The sequence below is a fragment of the Phytophthora infestans genome, genomic scaffold, assembly GCF_000142945.1.
Source record: "Phytophthora infestans T30-4 supercont1.4 genomic scaffold, whole genome shotgun sequence".
Taxonomy (NCBI): Eukaryota; Oomycota; class Peronosporomycetes; order Peronosporales; family Peronosporaceae; genus Phytophthora; species Phytophthora infestans.
The window spans coordinates 2677161-2698952 of NW_003303755.1; the positions used below are offsets into that span (position 1 = coordinate 2677161).

Here is a 21792-nt window from a genome sequence, read left to right on the forward strand (position 1 = left end):
CGGCCCCCCATTGGCTAAAACAGACATTATGTGCTGTACTTACTGTATGTGGACTACACATCGTACTTAACGAACTTTCATTTTGCTCTCATTTTCAGCTGCGGTTCGCCACCTCACGCGAAGGGCGCTGCCTGTGTGCGCGTTAGTTAGCATTAGTATAAGGCGCCGATAAGCACACACGTACTATATCGTCGTACGAGCTGTTGAAAAAAATTGTAGGATTTGGTGACTCATATTTCGGCCTCAATCGAAACTTTAGTACTTATAGGATATATAATGATATTTTAGGCTTCGTAGTACTTTTAAATAATAAAACTTACAAAACTTTTGAGTAATACTATGTTTTGAGAATTTCATATTTTTCTTGCAGACGTTTATAGCAGTACTACAAAAAATTAATTAGTTGCGCAAGAAAAAAAACGCATGTTATTACTAATACTAATCAATTTAAACCAAAGTACCGGTATTATATTTGCGTTAGATAAAGATGCACAATTTATTACTAATATTAAAAAATATTCGAACACTTTTAAAATGTGAATATAGTGGCTTCCCACCATCCCACCCCACATAACCATGTACACCACTCCGCCGCCGATAAAAAAGGATCGTATTCCTTTGTATTCGCGCGCGTAGTGTACGACCTTAAGAGATTGTGCGCACTTTTCACCACGATATGAAGCATACATCAAACAAAATAAAAACAGCGTTCCCCACATAACCATGTACACCACTCCGCCGCCGATAAAAAAGGATCGTATTCCTTTGTATTCGCGCGCGTAGTGTACGACCTTAAGAGATTGTGCGCACTTTTCACCACGATATGTAGCATACATCAAACAAAATAAAAACAGCGTTTGCGATTGAATTAGCGCGGAGGCAAGTGGATAAACAAGAACACGAAACACAGAGGAACACCGGCGCACACTATGTACACGATGGGGTAGAGGGAAGAACACGAAGCACAGAAGGCCACGGACGTTGAAAAAGGACTAAATTAATGAAGGCAGCTAGCCATTCTGAAAAGCACGAACCACGGACGAGCACGCTACCATGAAAACCTGGAATGGCAAGAATATGATGGGAGCGTATGGATCACGGAAAGTAACTGAAGTAATGACACCCCAACATGCTGAAAAACACGGGCCACGGAAACGGTAAGGTGCACGGAAAGCAATTCTTCCATAACACCACGGTAGAACATGAAGCACAGACGATGAACCTAGCACAAAGCCACAGGAGAGCATAAGCGGGAAATCACCGAGCATTGGAGCACGATACCAGGGTACAGCCAAGCCACGGAGCACAGTGTTACGGTAGCTCACAATAGCTCGGACGACAGACCAACCACGATACCGCGAGATAATACGATTGCACGGACGGTGGTCCAGCCACTAAACCGTGAGATAACACGCAGCAACGGGAGTTATAGACGGCAAATCGCGGAGCCACAAAAGGCGATTCCACGATTGCACGGGCGGCAGATCAGCCACGGAAGCACCGGGGAGCGCTTTTGGATATCACGATTGCACAACGTGGATCAGTATGCCATTGTTGAATATAATAACACGGGAAACACAGATGCACTACGCGAGCACGAAAGCATAGGATAGCAGAATTATACTGCGCTCGCATGATAGCGCGATAACGCGGTCGATGAAGTCACACCAGGAGAGCACGTTACACGGGGGACGGATCCATATAACTACGGAATAGCACCCGTCGGCGAGGGTACCGTCGATGAGACGCCATGGACCATGAATGAATATGGACCACTAAACCTGTAAACCCACTCAAGACCTTGGGAACACGGAAAAATAGCAGCCACGAAAGGGTGTCGTACTACTGAAAAGCATGAACCCAAAAGAGAGAGCGCATTAACGGAAAAGGGCAATATCCACGGAGGAACATAGACGCCAACCAGTAGTACGGAGCAACGGACGCGTACGAATTAACGATACCGTACACTGCCACATGAGACTACGAAATGACAGGTGTTTTAAGTACACGACACAACATCGCACGAGGATGGCCGAAGCCTCGGGGTACAAGATCAGACTGAAAGCACACAACACACGAAGTACTTAAAATTGCGGCCACCTTATCTCCAACAAACCATGCCACTCCGCCGCGTAGCGGCGGCGAACGGCTAGTCTTAAACATCTACTGCAGCAACCTGTCTGTCCGTCACACTAAATTGTCGTGCCTGTCACGCTTTTCCGGACAAATCATTGGATAAAATAATTTAAATATTTCTACTGGCTGCCGAGCGCAGCGAAGGTGGCCCCGATTGGCCTAAAAGCTGCCGAGCGCAGCGAGGCGGCCCAAATCGGCACCTTCTGCAACCCTGCTGGCCTATGGGCCCGCCTGAGCCACAATCTGCCAGCCTACCATGCGAGTAGTGAAGCGAGCCGTAGCGAGCGGAACGGAGGCAAAACACAAGGAACGACATTCATTCTTTCCCGCCGCGTAGCGGCGGCACTCGGCTAGTGTACTGTACAAGGCCAGCGGTTGTACAGGTCGCCTTGTCGCGGGTCATTTTACACCCACATTCTGAGGCCTTTCTCCAAGAGCTCAAACCAGCCAATCACAGTATGTTTTGTGACAGTTTTCCGGAAGCCAGCATTACTAAAGTCGCTTCACTTCGAATTAGACCTCGTGGTGCTCGCCGTTATGAGCCCCACAGAGCAAGACTCATCGGCGTCGCCCAGCGTCGCCGACGTAGTGACTGCCGCTCAGCAAGAGCAACAACCGCAACAATCGCAAGATCCACCACAACCAGCGTCGCCAGCGTACGCGGGGTCTTCCGTTTTCGAAACGACGCACGGGGCAGGCCCCAGTTCCATCGCCGGCGGTCGACCGCGAGTGGAGTCTTCTGAGCATTTTGGCTTCCTACACCACAACGCGGACGAAGACATCTACGTGTTCGAGGAGCCGCCCGAGGTAAAGGTACTCGGCGGTCGCTTCGAGGAGTCTTGGCCTACCCGGTACGTCGAATACGATGTTGAGGTACGTAAACATCAACAGTTGCGTTGGTATACCGCTGAACTAACGTCGATAATAATGGCCAATTGCAGCTAAAGTACAATAATTTCAAGTGGAAGGTGGAGATCCCCAAGTCTTCCATCTCAAGTCTCTGGTTCTACATTAAGAGTCGCCCGCATCTTCGTCACGCCCCGTCTTCAGTCGCTGTAGAGCGCACTGAACATGGCATTGGCGAGTCGGGCGTGCCGGAGCACACACCTACAGCCAGTGAATCCCGCTGGCCGCAGCTACGAAAACTTTTCTTAACATCTGCCGACAAGTCTGTTGGCCCCGAGATGGTTGCACTCGTGCAGCAGTTACTGGAAACGGTAGTGAAAGTGCCGCGACTGCTACGATCGCCCTTTGTTGCAGCGTTATTTCAAGTCAGCAACTCAACGTTCGACGACGAAATGGGTCGAACGTCTGTACGTGAAGGTTGGCTGAAAACACGTTTCTGGCTCAAAGGTAACCGCGAGAATGTCCGTATCAACCGCGCGTCCATGTCGTGGGACAACGAATGCTTCAACTGCATGTGTGTGGTCAAGCGCGTTAACTTCCGTGCCAAACGTTTGCGCTGGGTGTCGCTCAAGACGTCTAGTATTGCCATTTTTGACTCCATCGAGGACACAATCGCTCGCAAGGCCTTCCTTTTCGACAGTAAGTTCAACATCGAACGCGGTCTAGCCACCACAGGCTCCAGTACGACGTTGTTAGTCTCGAACGCAACGTATGTTCTTCAAATGGAGGCAAAGTCCAAGCAGGCACTTACAAAGTGGGCCAATGATATCCGTCGAGTAGCTGAGGCCTCGAACTGGTCGCAGGCTCATCGTGATGGTTCCTTTGCGATCCCTCGCAACCCTGTACACATGACGTCGTTCGCGCAATGGTATGTGGATGGCAGTGACGCCTACGCTGCCATCTATGAGGCCATCCAGTCGGCTACGAAGGAGATTTTTATTGCCGGATGGTGGGTCTGTCCGACTATCCATCTCCTGCGTCCTGCGGAACATTACCCCGAGTCGAGACTTGACGTTGCACTACAGAAGAAAGCAGAGGAGGGGGTGCAAGTCTACGTCCTTATGTACAAGGAAGTGTCAGTGGCCTTGACACTGAACAGCATGTTCTCCAAGCAGGTGTTGAGCAAGTTACACAAGAATGTCCACGTGTTACGTGACCCCGACTTTTTGATGAAGCAGCTTGGGTTGTGGTCGCATCACGAGAAGATCGTGAGTGTTGATCAACGTGTGAGTTTCGTTGGAGGACTGGATCTCTGCTTTGGACGTTGGGATACGCACGGACACGAGCTGTTCGACGAACCTGGCAAGCCAACAAACTTCGTAGGCAAGGATTACTCCAACCCGCGCGTGAAGGACTTTGTGGAAGTCGACCGTCCTGACGAAGACATGATTGACCGCACCGAAGAGCCTCGGATGCCGTGGCATGACTGCCACTGCCGTCTGGAGGGCCAACCAGCTCGTGATGTAGCGCGTCACTTCGTACAACGCTGGAACTACTCCGTGTCTACACGCAAGAAATCGCGGAAGCTGCATCACCTTGTGCCCATGAAAGATTACCCGGTAACGGTCATTAGCAAGCACGGTCCCCGGAAGTTGACGCAGCGCCTTCAGAAGGCTGTACATGCCATACGAGCAATGCGTGGCTTGTCTAGGGGCCGTGCCAACACGGAGAACCGTGGATTTAACAGTGATCGACGCATGGCGCGTATGTTGAGCAGTCAGAACGAATCGGGTCAAATGCCTATTTTGCAAGATGAAAACGAAGATGTGATGTTGGATCTGCCCGATGGAGACGAAGAGAGCGACGAAGCCTTTGAGAAACACAAGCAAGAGGTCGCTGCCAGAGGATACCGCGTCAACACGCAGATCCTACGCAGCTTATCGCTGTGGTCAGGCGGTGTGGCTACAGAGCGCAGTATCCAGAACGCGTACATCCGTCTCATTGGATCAGCGCAGCACTTTGTGTACATTGAGAACCAGTTCTTTGTGTCTGGACTGGAAGGAGACCACGGATGCTCGAACCGTATCGCGAATGCATTGGTGGAAAGAATTCGTCGCGCGTCGGATAATAATGAGAAGTTTCGCGTCATTGTGGTGATGCCGTTGCTGCCAGCCTTCCCAGGAAAGCCCGATGACAAGGACGCGAGTAGTCTGCGTGGAGTGATGCACTGGCAATACCGCTCAATCTGTCGCGGCGAGCACTCGATTTACCAGCGTTTGTACCAGGAGCTAGAAGATGACGATCCATTCAAGTACATTGCCTTCTATGGTCTACGCAACCACAGTGTCCGTGAAGATGCCCAGGCTCGGACTGAGGAAGTGTATATCCACAGTAAGGTGATGATTGTGGACGACCGGATTTGTATCATCGGCTCGGCTAATATCAACGAACGCAGTATGTGTGGAGACCGTGACTCGGAGATCGCTGTGTTGGTGGAGGATCACGAGATGGAAGAGGAGATCGCTATCGCTGGCGGCACGTACAATGTGGGCAAGTTCGCGCACTCGTTTCGTATGAAGCTGTTCGAGGAACACTTTGGCTTGGAGCCTGGCACGCCGAAGTACCAGAAATATCAAGATCCGGTGAGCAAGGATACGTGGTTCTCCATGCAGGAACAAGCCATGACAAACCACCAGATCTACGACTCGGTGTTCGGGTGTCTGCCGTCCGACAGCGTGACGAGCTTCGCTCAGATCGATTCGCACATCCAGTCGGCGCAAGGTCTCGACACGTCCGGTCGCGGTGCAGAGGAGGCGGTGGCCGCAGCCAAGGCGACTGACACAACGGACATTGCCAGTAATAACGGGGACGAACGACGAATGTCCTCGATGAGCGACCGAGTCATGTCGCCCCAGAATAGCTCGAGAGGAACAAGCTCAAGAGGACGCAAGTCGGTGTTCAGCGGAGCCATGAACGTGAACATGAAGGAGAGTTCGCACATCGCCCAGCAGAAACACGAGCTGAGCAACGTGCAAGGTCACATTGTGTACTTCCCTCTCAAGTTCCTCGTGGACGAGCAATTGGAGCCCAAGTTGTTCCCGGCTGATCTGTTCCAGTAAGGAAACCACGCTCTAGTTTTTCTTTTAGTGCAGACCTGTGTGCAGCGGAACGAACGACTGACGTAGCACGCAGTTTTTATCGATTTGAATGAATCACACCGTTATTGTTGCTGAAAATATCAAGCTGACAGTGCGTTGCCGACAGTAATGTACAGTACTGAATAACTTGTTACTGCCACGCAAGCAGCAGTTGTCAGAGCTGACGATGCAGAAGGATCACGACTGTCGAGGTCCATGTACTCGAAGATATCCGACCCTCGAACCTGCAGGGATTGTGGCCCCGGGATGCTGCTGTCGAAAACCCGGCGCGCAATCGTAAGCGAGTCGCCAGTGTCCTAACGCTCGAACGATGCAAAAGGATCGTGCTGGCGAGTTACTCAAACACGGTCAATCCGAGTCGGATCGGATTCCGATCGCATCGTAGCCTTCAGTTTATGCTCAGCGATCGCGACACATACGATTGTGAGTCATGGATTTCCGGAGCAAATTTTTGATCCATCCTCTGAAAATGCATAGCCTGTCCGCAGCGCATCCATCATAAAAACAAGGAAGTGGATTTAGACACCATCCAGGGCTAGGGTGTATTAGTAGGGGTGATGCAGCCGGAATTCAGTGAATCCGCGCTATTAGTGCTTTAAATTGTAATCGCTGCAGAGGCTTGAGCACGACCTAACTACTGTAGCTATACTCAGAGCCGTTCTGGTGCTCCCTTGATCATACAGGGCGCAACTTTGGTGATAATGTTGCTGCCGCTGCTGGCTTTCAGGATTTGCGCGACTTGACATCCATCCCCAATATTATTTTATCCAGTGTGAAGTGGGTAATAAAAAGTTCTTTGTTTCGTGCCTTAAAGCTGTTTGGTGCCCCCAACATTCTAGGTTTCGTGTCTTTAAGCTGTTTGGTGACATTTGCAACATTTAAAGTTTTTACGAGCTCTCTCTATCCTTGACCTACACGTAATGACCTGCAATACATTCCCCTACATCATTTAATATCGTACATGTATTAATATCGTTTCAAAACATTTGACTGACGTTCGACGCTCCTCTACACTTACTCGAAGTCTTCCAGACGAACAAGACGTCACAACAAAATCGCTGCCACGAGCCACACACAGCACTTCCAGTGGAAGTTCCACTCGCTCGCTGTCTGCTTATCCGAAGCGCAGTTTTACTCCTGCCTTCATCTACATCCTCACTTTCATTTACTGGCTGCTCGACTGAATTCGTGCCGCGATGGGCTTGAAAAAGTGGCTGGGCCTTTCGGCGTCGCAGCCAATGGGACACAGTGCCAAGGACGAGGTAGAAGTGGAGGAGCCGCTGGTCGTTGGGCGTCCACAGCAGCGATCTGACACTCACCGTCGCCACACAGCGTGGGAGGCGCAGCAAGGACACAGCCGCACACCCACGTACGCGCCGACGCGCCAAAGTGCACCGCTTCAAAGACGCTTAGACGCGTACGCACCAGGCGCTTATCAACAATCGGAACGCCGCTTTTCTTCCGACGCGCAGGGCGATAACGATACTATATCGACGATGGTCACAGCGATGCAGTCGCCGCCGCCTCAGTATAACTCGAATTCGGAGGACTCGGACGTGTCCATCGGACCAGACGATGACTTTGTACCATCGCCAGCGCCACCAAATAGACCGGAGCGGTCGATGACCACAACGGCAGCCCTACCGGCAAAGCCTATGGCAAACACTCCGAAACGCAACAGTGTCAGCAACGCTTTCCGCTTCTCGTGGATGAACGTGTTGGGCCAGTCAACGAGCTCGGAAACGGCCATGGCTCAAGTGGCCGAGGATGACGAAGATGCTGAAGCCGCGGCATCAAACACGCGCGCAAACGATCAAGCACCTCGCAACACGACGCACAACCCTGACGTGGCCTTACGACCGCAAGACGACGAGATGGGCGTGGTTATGCAGGGCTGGCTCGAAAAATGTGGCCAGCAGTTCAAGACTTGGAACTGGCGCTTCTTCGTGCTACGTAACGATGGCGTCTTGTCCTATTACGTCGATGAGACGCTTAAGAAGCTGAAAGGGTCAATAGATATTGGATATGGCTCCAAGGCGGACGTGTCGGTGCAGACCAATTCCATGGACAAGAATTTTGTCTTTGTGATCGCAACCCCGCAGCGTAACCTCATGATCTCAGCTCCAACGCAACGAATGATGACCAAGTGGATTGCTCGACTACATGCAGCGGGCGCAGTGCCAACACAGCCGTGGGACCCGCTTCGTAAGACTGTCAAGTTCTACGTACGCGACACAGAGTGTAACCACGAGTGGAAGCGCTACGACGACCCCACATCCTACATTCACATGGAAGGCTGTCTGCTTAAACGTGGCCACGTCAACAAGAACTGGAAGAACCGCTTTTTTCGGATTGAGAAGGGTGAATTGAAGTACTACACCGAAAACCAGAGTGAGTTGAAAGGCTCAATTCCGCTGAAAGACACAATCGTAAGTCCTGGTATGGCTCAGTGTCCTGATGGACGGAAATACTACTTTGTCCTGACATCCAAGGACGGCAAGTTTGAGATGCATCTAAATGCACACAACGAGAACTCGATGCATTTGTGGATTGAGGCGTTGCAAGAAGCGGAGACGGCGTTAGGAAGAATGGCCGGCAAGAAGGACACGGTGGCGGGTTTATCCCTTGTGGTTAAGCGTGCAGAGGAGATTCCACTTGGAAAGATCGGTGTCCTCTTTAAAAAGCCCGAGGATATCGACATTGAGATGCAGAAGCGTACAGAAGCTCTCATTGTGGCGTCCAGTCCTAGAAACCGTGGCGTCGCGGTGGGGAGTCAGCTGATCTCCGTTGAAGGTCGCAGCATTCTTCGAGAGACGTATGCGGAGGCGCGCAAGATCCTGCGCGAGTCCTCATTCCCGTTGCAACTGGAATTTCTGTTGCCGCCATTCAAACGTGGCGTACTGATCAAGAAGTCCCGTTCGGGCTTTGAGAACTGGAAAAAACGTGTGGTTATCGTGACGAACGGTGAGATCCACTACTACAAGCAGGTGTCGTCGTACACTGGAGGCAAGAAAGCCCCTGCCGAGCTCAAACACCGCAAGTCTTTCTCATTGTACGGCTGTTATCTGAACCTGATGCATGTTACTGGTCGTGACCTGTGCATTGTGGTGGCGCGCTCGCCCTCGGACAAGCTGGTGCTGCAGACGCGCACAGAAGAGGAGCGTATGGAGTGGGCCAGTGTCATCTATTGCAGCATCCGCATGGTCTCGCAAGGCATCACGTCGGGTCACATTGAGAACCTGCAACTGGAGCAGTCACGCCTGCCGTCCAAGCACTTGCCGTCCGATCTCAAGGGCAGCTTTAAGGACCACGACCAACTCGAGTTCTAGACGACTCTGCAACGAGAAATTACTGCCACATCGTGGTATGTACATGCGATCATGGATAAAGAGCAATACGATCGCAACGTAATACAATAAACAAGGAGCTTTTATTTAAAATAAGGCCGTGTTCGCGGCAACACAAAGTTCTGTAAAGTATCTTTTCGTCATCTACGGACGTAGTAGGGAGCTTCAAAAATCATGCCGAAGGTCAACCAAGACGACACATTTTTTTAACTGCCGCACTATGAGGATTGAAGAACCTTTCTTCTAGGCATTTAATGCTTTAGCCTTGATGCATGCACCGGCAGCTCCTGCTGAAGCCAGAAACGCCACAATTTCCTTTCTTTTCCACTTTTTGGCACGAGTTCTCGATGATTGGTCAATATTTTGCCGATGCAGCGATCCTTTTTGAGCCTCCCACACCCAAAAAGTCGGGCAAGACGAAGTGCGATAGAGCGCCGGCGTTGCCCCCTGCTTCTCTCCTGCTTCTTGCTGCTTGACATTCCTTCACACCAGGTGCGCAGAGCTCTCGTCCTGCAGACCGCGTAGGGACGACTCACGGCTGAGGCGTTTTGGTTACATATTGGTTCGTAACGTAACAGATCGGCTTAACGGCGTTCCAATGGCGGCTGCAGTTGGTAGGAACGCAAAAAAAAATATTCGGTCACGGGGAATCGCGGCGTTTTGGCTCACCTCTCAAACGTGATGTTATGCAGAAGACAACAGTCTGTACCCGATTGCGATCCTCGTAGACGAGCTCAAACATGAAGACGTGCAGCTGCGCCTGAATTCTATCCGCCAGATCCGTATCATCGGTACATTTTTCAGCTTTTTGCTAGAGATTGCGTCAAAGGACTCCCACTCTAACGCGTTGCGTCGGTTTGTGACGTATTTATTACCAGCGGAGGCGCTAGGTCCCGAGCGTACGCAGAACGAGCTGCTGCCCTTCGTAAACGGTAAGAAAGTGCTCTAGAGACTTGGTCAGTAGTATTTTGAACGCTGATCCTCTCTATCCTGATAGACTCACTGGATGACGAGGATGAAGTGCTGTTAGTTATGGCCGAAGAACTTGGAGCTTTCATGGATGTAGTGGGTGGCCCGGCTCACGCCTACTTGTTGCTTAAGCCTCTGGAGTCGCTTGCTACTGTGGATGAAGCTTCTGTACGCGACATGGCCGTGCGCTCAATCTGTAAAGTAGTGGAAGCTATGGAGCCTGAACACGTGTCGGAGCACTTTGTGCCGGTGTTACGACGTCTCGTCACCCGTGACTGGTTCACGTCACGTATTGCTTCGTGCAATCTCTTTCAGGTCGGCTACGCGCACCTTTCAGCTGAAATTCAGGCGGAAATGCGTGGGATGTTCGGCCAGCTGTGTCGTGATGACACGCCGATGGTGCGCAAGGCCGCATCCGCTGCACTTGGAGGCTTTGCGTCGGTAATGGATGACCCTAGTGCCAGTGGAGAGATGTTGCCGCTGTTTTTTGCGTTGGCTACAGATCGTCAGGACTCAGTTCGGATACACACAGTCGACAGTGCTGTTGCACTGGCGCGTTTGGTCCCGACCGACGTGCTGGTGACGCAGGTGTTGCCGACGATCTTTGAGACGGCTCGTGATGGCTCGTGGCGTGTGCGATGGTCTGTTGCCAACCGCTTCCCCGAGATATGCGAGGCTTTGAATGCAGAGACAATCAACTCGACGTTCTGCGACTCGATTGTGTCGCTGCTGGAGGATAACGAAGCTGAAGTGCGCACTGCTGCTACGTCCAAGATCCTTGGAGCTGTGAAGTTGCTACAGCCTCAACGGATTGTGGAGAAGATCGTACCGTGCTTTCAACGTCTCGCACGTGACATGTCGGACCACGTGCGGTCAGCTTTGGCTTCTGTGGTGATGAAGGTCGCCCCGTTTCTGAGCCGGGACCTTACTATTGAACATCTTCTACCTCTCTTCCTGCTTGTAAGTGCCGTTTGGGTTTATATCTGTTGCTTTTAACTGACAGTCGATTGTTACAGTTGCTTAACGACCAAAACTCGGAAGTACGTCTAAATGTTATATCGAACCTGGAAGAAGGCAACAAGGTAAGCTCAGTAGGACGCGAGTCTGCCGTTTGTGTATGCACTAATTTTTACTGGTGAACAGGTAATCGGAATTGAGCTTCTGTCGCAGTCGCTTCTGCCTGCTATCGTGCATCTTGCGGAAGATCGTCAGTGGCGTATTCGGCTGGCTATCATAGAGTACATTCCGTTGTTGGCTGCTCAGCTGGGACGCGACTACTTTGAGGAGCAGCTGGCGCAGCTCTGTATGGCGTGGCTGGTGGACAATGTGTTTTCGATCCGTGAAGCGGCCACGATCAACTTGAAGAATTTGACGGAGCACTTTGGCGTGGACTGGGCACGGACGAGTGTGGTGCCTCGAATCGCGACGATGCACTCGAACACCAACTTCTTGCATCGTCTGACGTCTTTGTATGCCGTCAAGGTGCTGTGTGAAGCCATGACCCCCGAGTCGATTCAAACTCTGCTCATTCCTCTGGTTGTTGACCTGGCTCAGGTACGGACCGTAGTGATGATCTTAAATTGGTTTTTTAAGGTACTGACAAGTGTGTATTACTTGTAGGATCCGGTCCCGAACATCCGTTTTAATGTGGCCAAGACACTGGAGGTGCTGGGCCCTAAAGTAGACGCGGAAGTATGCGCGGCCACTGTCACCACGTGTCTGACGGCGATGCTACAGGATAGCGACACCGATGTGGTCTTCTTTGCACAGCGAGCGCTCTCGAAGCTCGGCTAGTTTAGGTAGATATCGCCTGTATGCCATTCACGAAGAAGAAAACAATGCTCTGCTCAATAAACTCAATTATACATCGATGCAAATGGAGCCCTAGATTGCTGTTTAGCTAATCGTTTAAGAACACGGTATCATATTCAGCATCGGACACCCACCACCTCCACAACGCTGCAAATGTAATCTTGCTCATAAATGGAGATCCTGTTGCACTGGTAGTCTGGGCAGTCTTGTCATTCTTCAGTAACTGCCTCCAGATATCGTCGATTTCGCTGTTACTTAAAGCGTCAGTCATGCGTAGTTCCTGTGCGAGCATCTGCAATTGGTCCTTCCCCAAAAATCCATCCGTATCAGCAAGTTTCTCGAATGCAGACTTCAGTCTGCTGCGTTCGCTTTCAGTGTCATTTTCGGATGCGCATTCATTCGCAAGAGATTTCACTCGCTCCAACGCGTTTGCTTGACGTTGAAGCTTTTGCAGTTTTGATGTCTGTGTTATAGGCAAAAAAAAGTTAGGCTTGTTGTAGCTGATGGTTAGCAGCAATTATTACCAGAATCGCCTCTGTGGTCTCATCCTGGATATTGTAGCACAGTCGAATCGCCTCGGCGTACGCAGCCATTGCGTTTGCGTAGTCCTAGACATCGACACATGAATTAATGCTCTTGTAAAGATGGCCAACTTACTCTTGCACCAACCTTACCTTACAAAAAGTAAGCAGTTCTCCCTTTCCAATAAGCACCTGTACTTGTCCTTGCACAGCTAACGTGCTCCTTGCAACCTCAGGAAGCTACGCAACATTGTTTAGTAAAAAGTACTCGAATTCGCAGCAGGTCATACATATACCTGGTACACTTTTCGCGTCTCCTCAAGCATTTCTTCTAGTTTAGTCTGCATAGAATGTGCTTCCATTCCAGTGTCTTCTTCGTCTCCATCGCCGATATGAGTTTGGGCAGGCTCTTGCCCACTTTGCTCAATTTGCCAAGCACTTCGCTGAAGTCGAATCAAACAAAGACGGCATTCTTATCGACAACCAGCAACTGCATTAGTGCATTGGACATCACACACGTCTCGATCAACTGTCATACCTGCGAGTCGGAACACAAGTTGTGGCAGATCCAACGAAGCAAAGTCCGCGTTTTTTGATTGACCGATCGCCAGCAGAAGCTAACCAAAGGTGACGATATAGAAGCACGATAATACATGATCAGAGGACAAGCAACTCACTTCGTATTTCGTTATCACCGCCTCCAACTCGCGCTGCCTTTCGCGAACACCCGGCTTCAGTACGATCGATTGAGGTCGCAAATTTACCATTAAGCTTTGCAACCCCTCAGCTTAAATACACAAGTAGTTTCGCGCGCTGAACACTGTCAGGTTTTCCCGCCGAGACACGACTAGCTGCATTAATTTGGCCTACTACTCTATCAGTAAAAAAGGACTAAAACGGCTACGTATGCTGCTTTGCAGTGTCTTCTGCCTGGCTTGAGAGTGGGTTGAGTCTTAGTTGATATCCTCATGTGGAGGTGGATGCTGCGCGTCGTCTCTCGTAATCTGGGTCATCTGTGGGTAGTTCAAATCGGCAAAGTGGACATGAATTGTGCTGCTTCAGCCACGGTAGGATACAGTCTGGGTGGAACGAATGCTCGCACGGGAGACGGTGGACCTCGTCGTCAACCGCGAAAAAATCTTTGCAAACAGGGCACTCAGCACTGCCGTCCACTTCACCCTGAGTGATCTTCACCTTCGGTAGCTTATCCACGACCTCCTTAGCGGCAGGAGGAGCTCCATGCTGAATTTAGTGGCTAAGTTAGTGTTCCGCATCGACAACTCTACAGACATTTCATCTTACCCGGTTGGGGTCATTCTGCATGAGCTGGTTAATCACATTAGCCATGTTGCCAAACGCATAGTCGCCCGCGTTGCCGGCCAGCATCGGGAACATGCCTCCCAGAGCGTCCAAAATACCCATCGGATCTCCTCCTTCCCCCGACTCACTGACAAAGAATTCTACGGGATTTCCGGTGTTGCTCGTAAAGCGTGTATTCCGTGTAGTAGAACCCGATGGAAACTGGAACAAACTGCTCATACAAGAAAGGTGTCAGCACAACAATACACAGAAACTTAATAACAAAAAAACTCACTCAGGCAATGGAGCTCCATCTCGTCCGTCACCTGTCGCTGCAAACCTCGTAGCTCGAACTGTCGGGCTATTCAAAATACACGCGAAATTTAACATGATTTTTTTATAAACACGAAATAAAAAGCAATTCGCACCGTAATGGGCGAGTGCCTCCAAATTCATTACGGATTTCTGCCCGCGTCGTGTTTTCCGCAGAAGCTGCCGATGTCTGTGTATGTGTGTCCTCCACTTGCTCCAGCTGAAAATCTTGTGGCGGATCATCCTACATGACAGAGAAAAAAAACGAGAACGTTTAAAAAAAACGTATTACAGAAGCGGAGTACCCCTGAGAATACGGCGTTGACGCACCTCCTCTATCTCCTCGACAAAATTGCCGCCACACTGGACACAGCAAACCTCTTCACTGGCCTCGTTCACGCGCGTGCCGACAGCGGCGCTGCACTCGTGGCACCAGAACTGCGACGGCTCCTGCTCTACTGACGTCGGCGACATGGTCGAGCTGCGACTGACTTGAATATGCAGATGACGCAAATCTCATCGGATACAAAAAGGGTATAGAAAATGGGACTTGGGACCCAAATTGAGAGTTTCCACTTCAACTGCTGTTTCAGCAGCTTTTATTACGTGTTTTATTTTTTTAAGGAAATTTTATGCATGCGCGCAGTAATAATTGCAGTCAGTTCGGCGTCAGCGAAGTTGTCTGGGCGTAGAGCTGCTTGGAGTACGTGAACAGGTCGTGAACACCGCCCTCCTTCTGTGCACTGACAGTGCGGCGTTCGAAGCGCAGATCGCCCTTGTACAGTGCAGTGTGTAGCTGCGGGATCGAGCCCACTCCCAGGTCCTGGAAACCGTGACGGATACTCTGCTGGATGTATGGCAAGTACTTGTGCACACTGCCCTGGTCCACTACTGCACCGGACACACCGACAGCAACGTGGCTGGCAGCGGCAGCAGCGTGAGCAGCGTTTCCGTGGCGGTAGTACTCATGACTGCCGCTGCCATAGTAGTGCTTCAGACGCATGCCGTCCTGGAAAAAGTAGTCGCCTGGGGCCTCCGCTGTGCCTGCAAGACTCGATCCCATCATAACAACCGAAGCACAAAGAGAGAGCGCCTTGATAGCAGCTCCAGGGCTACCGATGCCACCGTCAGCGATGACGGGGACACCGTAGTCCTTGGCTAGAAGAGCGGTATTGTAGATTGCCGACCATTGGGCACGACCTACGGCCTTCACGACCTGCGAGGTGGACACAGAACCCACACCCATCCCAACACGGACACCATCCACACCGGCGTCAAGCAGGTTCTTCAACTGCTTCGCGGTAACAACATTGCCACCAACAACTTCTGCAGACGGGTGTGTCTGCTTAATGTACTGGTAGATCGCATCGCACTGTTAGCTGGATACACAGGGGCTTTCGAATAATAGTGTCTTACCTTGACGAGGTCGATTTGGGCGGCGCTGTCACCCTGGCGGGCATCCAGAGCAATGACGTCGGTACCAGCAGCCACAAGCGCATCGATGCGCGACTTGGCCTGCTCGTTCACCGACACAGCAGCACCGACAAGCAGTTTATGGGTCTCAGGGTCACGCACAGCGTTCGGATAGTCGCGGTGCTTGAGTAAGTCCAAGCGGGTCATGAGAGACACGAGGTTACCCGACGCATCCACAATGGGAAGAGTGCCCTTTTTCGCCTCCTTCAGCACCATGTTGGCCTCCTCAAGCGAGATCGGATACGTGCCAACAATCAACTGCTTGAGAGGCACCATGATGGTCGACAATGCCACCGAGCGGTCTTCAATAAAGTCCACATCGCGGCTCGTGACCAGACCCACAAGTTTTCCAGTAGGTTGTCCGTCCTCCGTAATAGGGACACCAGAAACCTTCAGCTGATCCAGGTCGAGAACAGTATTTGTCGGTCCCAGCACCTTTGGCTCGGGGATGAAGCCGTTCTCGTAGACCTTTACCGCGCGCACCATTTCGGATTGCTGCTCAATCGAGTTGTTACAGTGTAGGAATCCCAGTCCACCCTGTAGTGCTATAGCGATGGCCATGTTGGCCTCCGTCACGGTGTCCATGGGAGAGCTCACGATGGGAGCCGATAGCTTTACCTTCTTGGTCAACTTCGTGGCCACCTCCACGTCCTGAACGCCAAAGTTAACTAGCAGAGGATAGGAGTTAGATATACTTTAGTAGCGCGGTATGATCGATACCAATGGCGACGTACTGTGGCCAGGCTACGGTTGCAGGGGGCGACGCGTTGACGTGCATCAGATACAATAAAAATGTTAGAATAATCTACGTCAAAGATGGTAGAAGATTCACAGTTGCGCGAATACCAGGGAAATAACGTCATCAAAGGTGAGGCCATTGCTGTCCTTGTTGTGGAAGAGCTGCTCGGCGCTCACGCCGTCGTAGAGACTCTCGTCCATGCTGCCGTAGTGGAGTAGAGGCGCAGGACGCACGCCGGTTGATTGTGATTGGACGTAGCTCTAACCAATCAAGCGATGTTACCAATGTTGAAGTGATACTTTTTATATTTCAATGCACGAATATTGCTTTAAATTGTTGTTACTTTAATTAAAGCCGACAGAGCTGCATGAACAAGTCCTGGGCACGCTGGTCGTCCCAATCAGCGGAGTTATTGCTTGTTATGTCGTTTTTGCTGACAGGGAGATAGTTCTTTTGCATCAAGGGGGCATACCCGGGAGTTTTTGGAGGCTTGGACGGTATTTGCTGCATCTTATGTCGCTTGTCCGTTCGTTCTGGTACGTGTACTTTGTTTTGCGGTGGATGGGCCTCAGGTAGCATTTGTCTGAGCAATAGTTGTAGCTGTTCTTCAGGCGAATGAGATTTTGCTGGTAAAATGGTATCACGGTTGTTCGAAAAAGGTTGTGTTTGGACTGATCTTGCTAGAGGCAAATGAGGACTGGAGCTGTTGCTGGGTGGCTGACTCTGCGAACACGGAACCGTCTCAATTCCAAACAAGTCGTTGTATGGCGGGGGAGGTGAGTCGGTGCGCGGAAGGACGAGGCGGTTTGCGCTTTGGTTGGGGTGAGCAGGCTCAAAATTTTGCGCAATGTACTGCAGCGATCGTGAAGGTGCACTCTTACTGACATAGGGCAGTGCGTGTTTGTTAGTGAATGACTTGGACATGCGCTTCAGACTAGTGTTCATATTTGGGCCATCAGAAATGTACAAACAATAAATTAGAAGGAAAACTTCACTTACACCTTCCTCTTGGGCGATTTTGATGCGTGGCGAAGCTGCGATTTCTGTTTTCTAGTGTTCAACCCGCTGTTAGCTTCGTGGTAATCTGAGAGCGCGAAAAAGGCAACTTACAAGGTTCGCAGCTCTTGGTGAGCTACGTTCTGGCGAACACTAGGAGTCATTCTATGTACTGCTTCAAGGGAGTCTGCAGATAAATACATGGGTTCGTCGCAAGTCTGAAATTGCTGCCGGATTGACTGTTCTGAGAACGCGTTAACAAAAGGACCCAGCTCGTTGTTGGAATGATCCATAAAATCTATAGCAAGGATCAAAGAGGGTTGAGTTACTGAACTAGTCATAAAATGTAGCCGAACCAATCGTACATCCTGGTGTTCGAGCGCGCAACATCCTATTTTCAAGTTTCAGAAGCCGGATTTGCTCTTTCAGATCCTTGATGAGTTTTTCCTATCATAGAAACCATATTTTTTAGGAAGGAGCAGGTGCGTCTGTGTAACGTGAATGCCACTTACATGAGGAGTGAGTAGAGCTGTCGGCCGGTTCTTGATTTTGGCGACGCCCATTGCAAATTCGAGTGTACGGACCGACTCGACTGCAAATTGTGAAGACGAATTCACACAAGCAATCATGAGGGTCTTGCAGTTACCCCCTAAGCTATCCAGTAGCAGCATTGTGAGTTTGGAGTCTCGAAATGGTACGAATCTGGCCTTTCCCGTCTTGCTACATTTCGGGGTATTTATCGCTTGAATCACTTGGCTGAGGCAGTGAAGACTTCGATTAATATGGCACGACTCGCGAAGTTGTGTCCCCACGGCGCCAGAGTCCGAGACACGCTCACTTCCAGCCAAATCAACGATCGTAATTTTACCATAACGCTTGCCAGTCGATGAAGTGGACTTTAAAGGTGCTGCATCGATGTAAATTGTAACGAGGCAGTGACTTCTGTTTGAACGCTCGTTCAGTAGATGGCTAGACTTAGTGCGTTGAGTGGCGGCAGCTCGTACCACCCTTACAATTTCTCGAGCGGTCATGCATTCTACCACTGTAGCATTCTCCAGAAAGAAGCCATGGGTCTTTGAGGAGCGCACTGCTAATGTCTCCTTACGTGGATCGAATACATCACGCACTTGTTCGTTGTAGATTTCAACGCAAGTCACACGCAGAGTATACTCAATCTCACTTTTCCGAGCAGAAACTGAGTTCATCAGCGCTTGTGCTATGCGAGGCAAAAGACCATCTTGCTCCTGTAGAGCCGTTTTGCGCAAAGTCGCATCGTCCTCATTCCCAAAAATGGTGAAGGATTTACCAGCACCCGTTTGCCCGTAGGCAAAGATGGTCACAGGGAAGCCGTCCAGCGCAGAGTCGACGAGTTCTTTCGCATGTATCTGGTCGAAAACGTCCTCTTGGGACGCTGTCGATGGAAGGAACGTCTCGCAACGAAATGCGGCAGCGCGTGTATGAGCTGGATCAGTGTATACAAAGAGCTCGCCGGGGTTTTCAGGGCTAGCCGCAACGCACTCTTGGTCATTCCCACGCTTCTTCCTGGTGCTGCTTCTTGGCGTGCTGCCATTGCGCCCGGTAATACAAACGTAGGGCCGAGCACGCACCACCACACGGATCTTCTCCTCCTTTTCCATGTCGTTAGCAAGGGCTCCACTACAAGTCAAGATATCGAATATTTGTGCGCCAGGAGGAGGCATATATTTTAGGCAGAGCGTAGACTATTCCTGTGCCATGGCACGAGCTAGCAACCAGACTGGTTACGTAGCCTAGCACTCGTCAACTTGAGGCTGTGGAGATGTGATCGGCAACTGCATCTCACGCCTCTCTTGTTTCTTTTTGCCGGCAACTGCTGCAAATTTTGCTTCTGGCAGAGGACTCTGACCTCATCACGACAAGTTTGCCGCTGAAGTTCAAATCCGCAAACACGCTTCAAATTTTTCTGATAACAACTTCAACTTGGCAAAATGATACGGTTACAAGAAATGACATCAAAAATTTAATTCTGCGGGTAGTGCCCGAGGTGATTTATATGCGTTGCGTACGAGTGCAGTGCAGGTTTTGTATGTTCCCAAGGCGCTATTGGTGCTGCGTTGCGCTCCGCGTGTATTTATCTCGACCGTCCATTTCAACAGACGTATCGGTGGTTCATTGCACAGAGGCGACATCCTCCACGGAATCCTCAAACTCGAGCGGAATGAGCTTGATGTCGCAGCCGTCCCGGTGGGGGCTCAGCTCAATGACGGTGTCCTCGTAAGACTGCAGGTGCGGCACCTTGGCGGCCTCACAACCGGCAAAGTAGCCCATGAGGCAGCGCAGAATAGATTCACTGCAGATCACCAGCACGTCGCGCTTCTTGCGTTCAAACTCCACAATGAGCGAACGCAGACGCGAGATCACATCCACGTAGCTCTCACCTCCCACGCCGGGATAACGATAGCGAAGCTTGTCCTGCAGTCGCGCTGCATAATGTTTTGGATAGAAACGCTCGATTTCATCGTACGTGAGGCCCTCGAAGTCACCGCCGCCGAGCTCGTTGAGCAACGTCGTGGTCACGTAGCGCTTCAAGTCGCAGGTGGGCACGTAGTTTGCCGTTTCTCTCGCACGCTTCATGGGACTCGTCCACACTTCCATGGGGCGTTCGAGCTGCAAATTTTCGACAAAGCGTGCAATGGCACGCGCCACTCGGTGGCCCTCAGGCGCCAGCTCTGTGTCCAGACCTAAGATGCCCTTGCTGCTTGTAATGCTCGGACCCGCGCGCACCAACCAGATCCGGTGCGGACAGAGGTGAATGTTCTGCAGGAGCGACACGATGTGACTCTGTAGGAAGCCCTGACAGTACCGTGCCTGAATCTTCTCACCGGCATTGTAGACCTTCACATAGCAGGATTTACCGCCATCCTCCGTGTCTTCCACAGTCTCATAGACCTTCTGATACTCGTGCACGCGCTGTCTAAAGTCTGCCAGCGCCACCTCGGGATCCTTGTCCTTATAATCGGCGTTCGAGAGCTTACTATAAGCAAATATATAGTCAGCTAGCCATTCCATCTCTGACCACTGCATCTGCAACGTACCGACGGTAGTTGGCTTCGAGTAGCTCTTCGTTGTCGCAAATACTCTCGACGAACATGACGCGGACGTTGCGGTGTGAGCTTACCTTCTCGAGAATATGCTGTCTGCATAATTACAAAAATACACAGCATGAGACTGCTATCCACACCGCTTCATCTCCATCGCGTACGTACCTTCGTAGCTTCGTCGTGTTGGTCGCGTCGAAAACAGCGACGTGTCCCTGGGTCTCAAGCCACTCGAGCAGGTCGTCCAGTGCGTCCATAGCCATTTCCTCGCGCAGACGCGTGGCGTCTGAGTTATCGGCGCTGAAGAACTTGGCGTCCTCGCCAGCTTTGCCCAGTTTGCGACGCAGATTGCCGACATTAAACATGCGCGTGGGGAAGCCCAGCCACTCGATGTAGCGCAGTGTCTTGTGCACCACAAAGCTCTTGCCACGTGCAGGTAGACCTACCATTACGAGCACGAGCTTCTTCTGTGAAGAGAAGAGGCCGTCAGTGCTGCCGGTCCCGTCGGCGCTCTCTTCGCTGCTGTCGCTGTCCACGGATACGACGTCACTCTGTGGCGACTTCTTCCACATCCACTGGGACTTGCGGTCGTCACCAAGGCTGTTGAGACGCTTAAGCCGCTGATTGGCAAAGCGGCGATGCATGGTCTTGTACACCAGTAGGCGCTTGCGGCCGTCATGCATGAAATCTTGCAGCGTCTCGCGATAAATCACCACTTGGAGGGCGAGTGCAAGCGCCAGCGCCACGGACCAGCCAGCGCCTCCCGGACTCGGTAGACTCGGTAGATTGAGCTTCATACGTGGGCGGACTGTTACTGTTATATGATTCGGGACGATTGAGCTGTGTCGCTGCTCGTCGTGTGCAACCTCAGCGCGTCTTTGCCAAATGACCTCGTGTGTACAAAGGTGCCTTCACGTTTTGTGTGTCCGGATGGGACTGTCCGAATGATTTGAACAGAGGTACGAGTTGAAGAGTGAAAAGTGACAAATCTCCGGACAAGATTGAGCGTAATGTGATTTTGCAAAAAAGCTGCTGACGCCGGCGGCTGAATCTTGGCGTTGAAGGCATAATCGCCCGGGTTGTAAGTTGGTCACGCACGTGGCGAGA

General features: G+C 51.1%; 8 protein-coding genes across 8 annotated transcripts; 3 read left to right on the forward strand and 5 right to left on the reverse strand.

Moving 5' to 3' along the window:
* Positions 1–2673: 2673 nt before the first annotated feature.
* PITG_03651 (phospholipase D, Pi-PXPH-PLD) lies at positions 2674–6186 on the forward strand (the record flags this gene model as incomplete). Its single annotated transcript, XM_002906662.1, has 2 exons — positions 2674–3009; positions 3078–6186. 2 exons carry the CDS (start codon positions 2674–2676, stop codon positions 6099–6101), a joined length of 3360 nt encoding a protein of 1119 aa, XP_002906708.1.
* Positions 6187–7203: 1017 nt separating this feature from the next.
* PITG_03652 (uncharacterized protein) lies at positions 7204–9469 on the forward strand (the record flags this gene model as incomplete). The annotated part of the gene is made up of 1 exon (XM_002906663.1): positions 7204–9469. One exon carries the CDS (start codon positions 7337–7339, stop codon positions 9467–9469), a length of 2133 nt encoding a protein of 710 aa, XP_002906709.1.
* A 423-nt stretch (positions 9470–9892) lies between these two features.
* On the forward strand, positions 9893–12250 carry PITG_03653 (protein phosphatase 2; the record flags this gene model as incomplete). The annotated part of the gene is made up of 8 exons (XM_002906664.1): positions 9893–9979; positions 10066–10101; positions 10180–10278; positions 10366–10419; positions 10485–11416; positions 11473–11538; positions 11600–12010; positions 12077–12250. 7 exons carry the CDS (start codon positions 10086–10088, stop codon positions 12248–12250), a joined length of 1752 nt encoding a protein of 583 aa, XP_002906710.1.
* A 106-nt stretch (positions 12251–12356) lies between these two features.
* On the reverse strand, positions 12357–13556 carry PITG_03654 (uncharacterized protein; the record flags this gene model as incomplete). Its single annotated transcript, XM_002906665.1, has 6 exons — positions 12357–12731; positions 12793–12876; positions 12943–13029; positions 13086–13261; positions 13328–13406; positions 13467–13556. The coding sequence occupies 6 exons, from the start codon at positions 13554–13556 to the stop codon at positions 12357–12359; spliced, it is 891 nt and encodes a 296-aa protein (XP_002906711.1).
* A 59-nt stretch (positions 13557–13615) lies between these two features.
* Positions 13616–14902, reverse strand: PITG_03655 (uncharacterized protein; the record flags this gene model as incomplete). Its single annotated transcript, XM_002906666.1, has 6 exons — positions 13616–14031; positions 14092–14269; positions 14312–14320; positions 14384–14449; positions 14517–14644; positions 14731–14902. 6 exons carry the CDS (start codon positions 14872–14874, stop codon positions 13756–13758), a joined length of 801 nt encoding a protein of 266 aa, XP_002906712.1.
* Positions 14903–15058: 156 nt separating this feature from the next.
* PITG_03656 (inosine-5'-monophosphate dehydrogenase, putative) lies at positions 15059–16812 on the reverse strand (the record flags this gene model as incomplete). Its single annotated transcript, XM_002906667.1, has 4 exons — positions 15059–15754; positions 15817–16541; positions 16608–16617; positions 16720–16812. The coding sequence occupies 4 exons, from the start codon at positions 16810–16812 to the stop codon at positions 15059–15061; spliced, it is 1524 nt and encodes a 507-aa protein (XP_002906713.1).
* Positions 16813–17941: 1129 nt separating this feature from the next.
* Positions 17942–19245, reverse strand: PITG_03657 (kinesin-like protein; the record flags this gene model as incomplete). Its single annotated transcript, XM_002906668.1, has 2 exons — positions 17942–18055; positions 18121–19245. 2 exons carry the CDS (start codon positions 19243–19245, stop codon positions 17942–17944), a joined length of 1239 nt encoding a protein of 412 aa, XP_002906714.1.
* A 511-nt stretch (positions 19246–19756) lies between these two features.
* On the reverse strand, positions 19757–21557 carry PITG_03658 (phosphoglycerate mutase, putative; the record flags this gene model as incomplete). The annotated part of the gene is made up of 3 exons (XM_002906669.1): positions 19757–20621; positions 20683–20784; positions 20854–21557. 3 exons carry the CDS (start codon positions 21480–21482, stop codon positions 19757–19759), a joined length of 1596 nt encoding a protein of 531 aa, XP_002906715.1.
* Between the last annotated feature and the right edge of the window lie 235 nt (positions 21558–21792).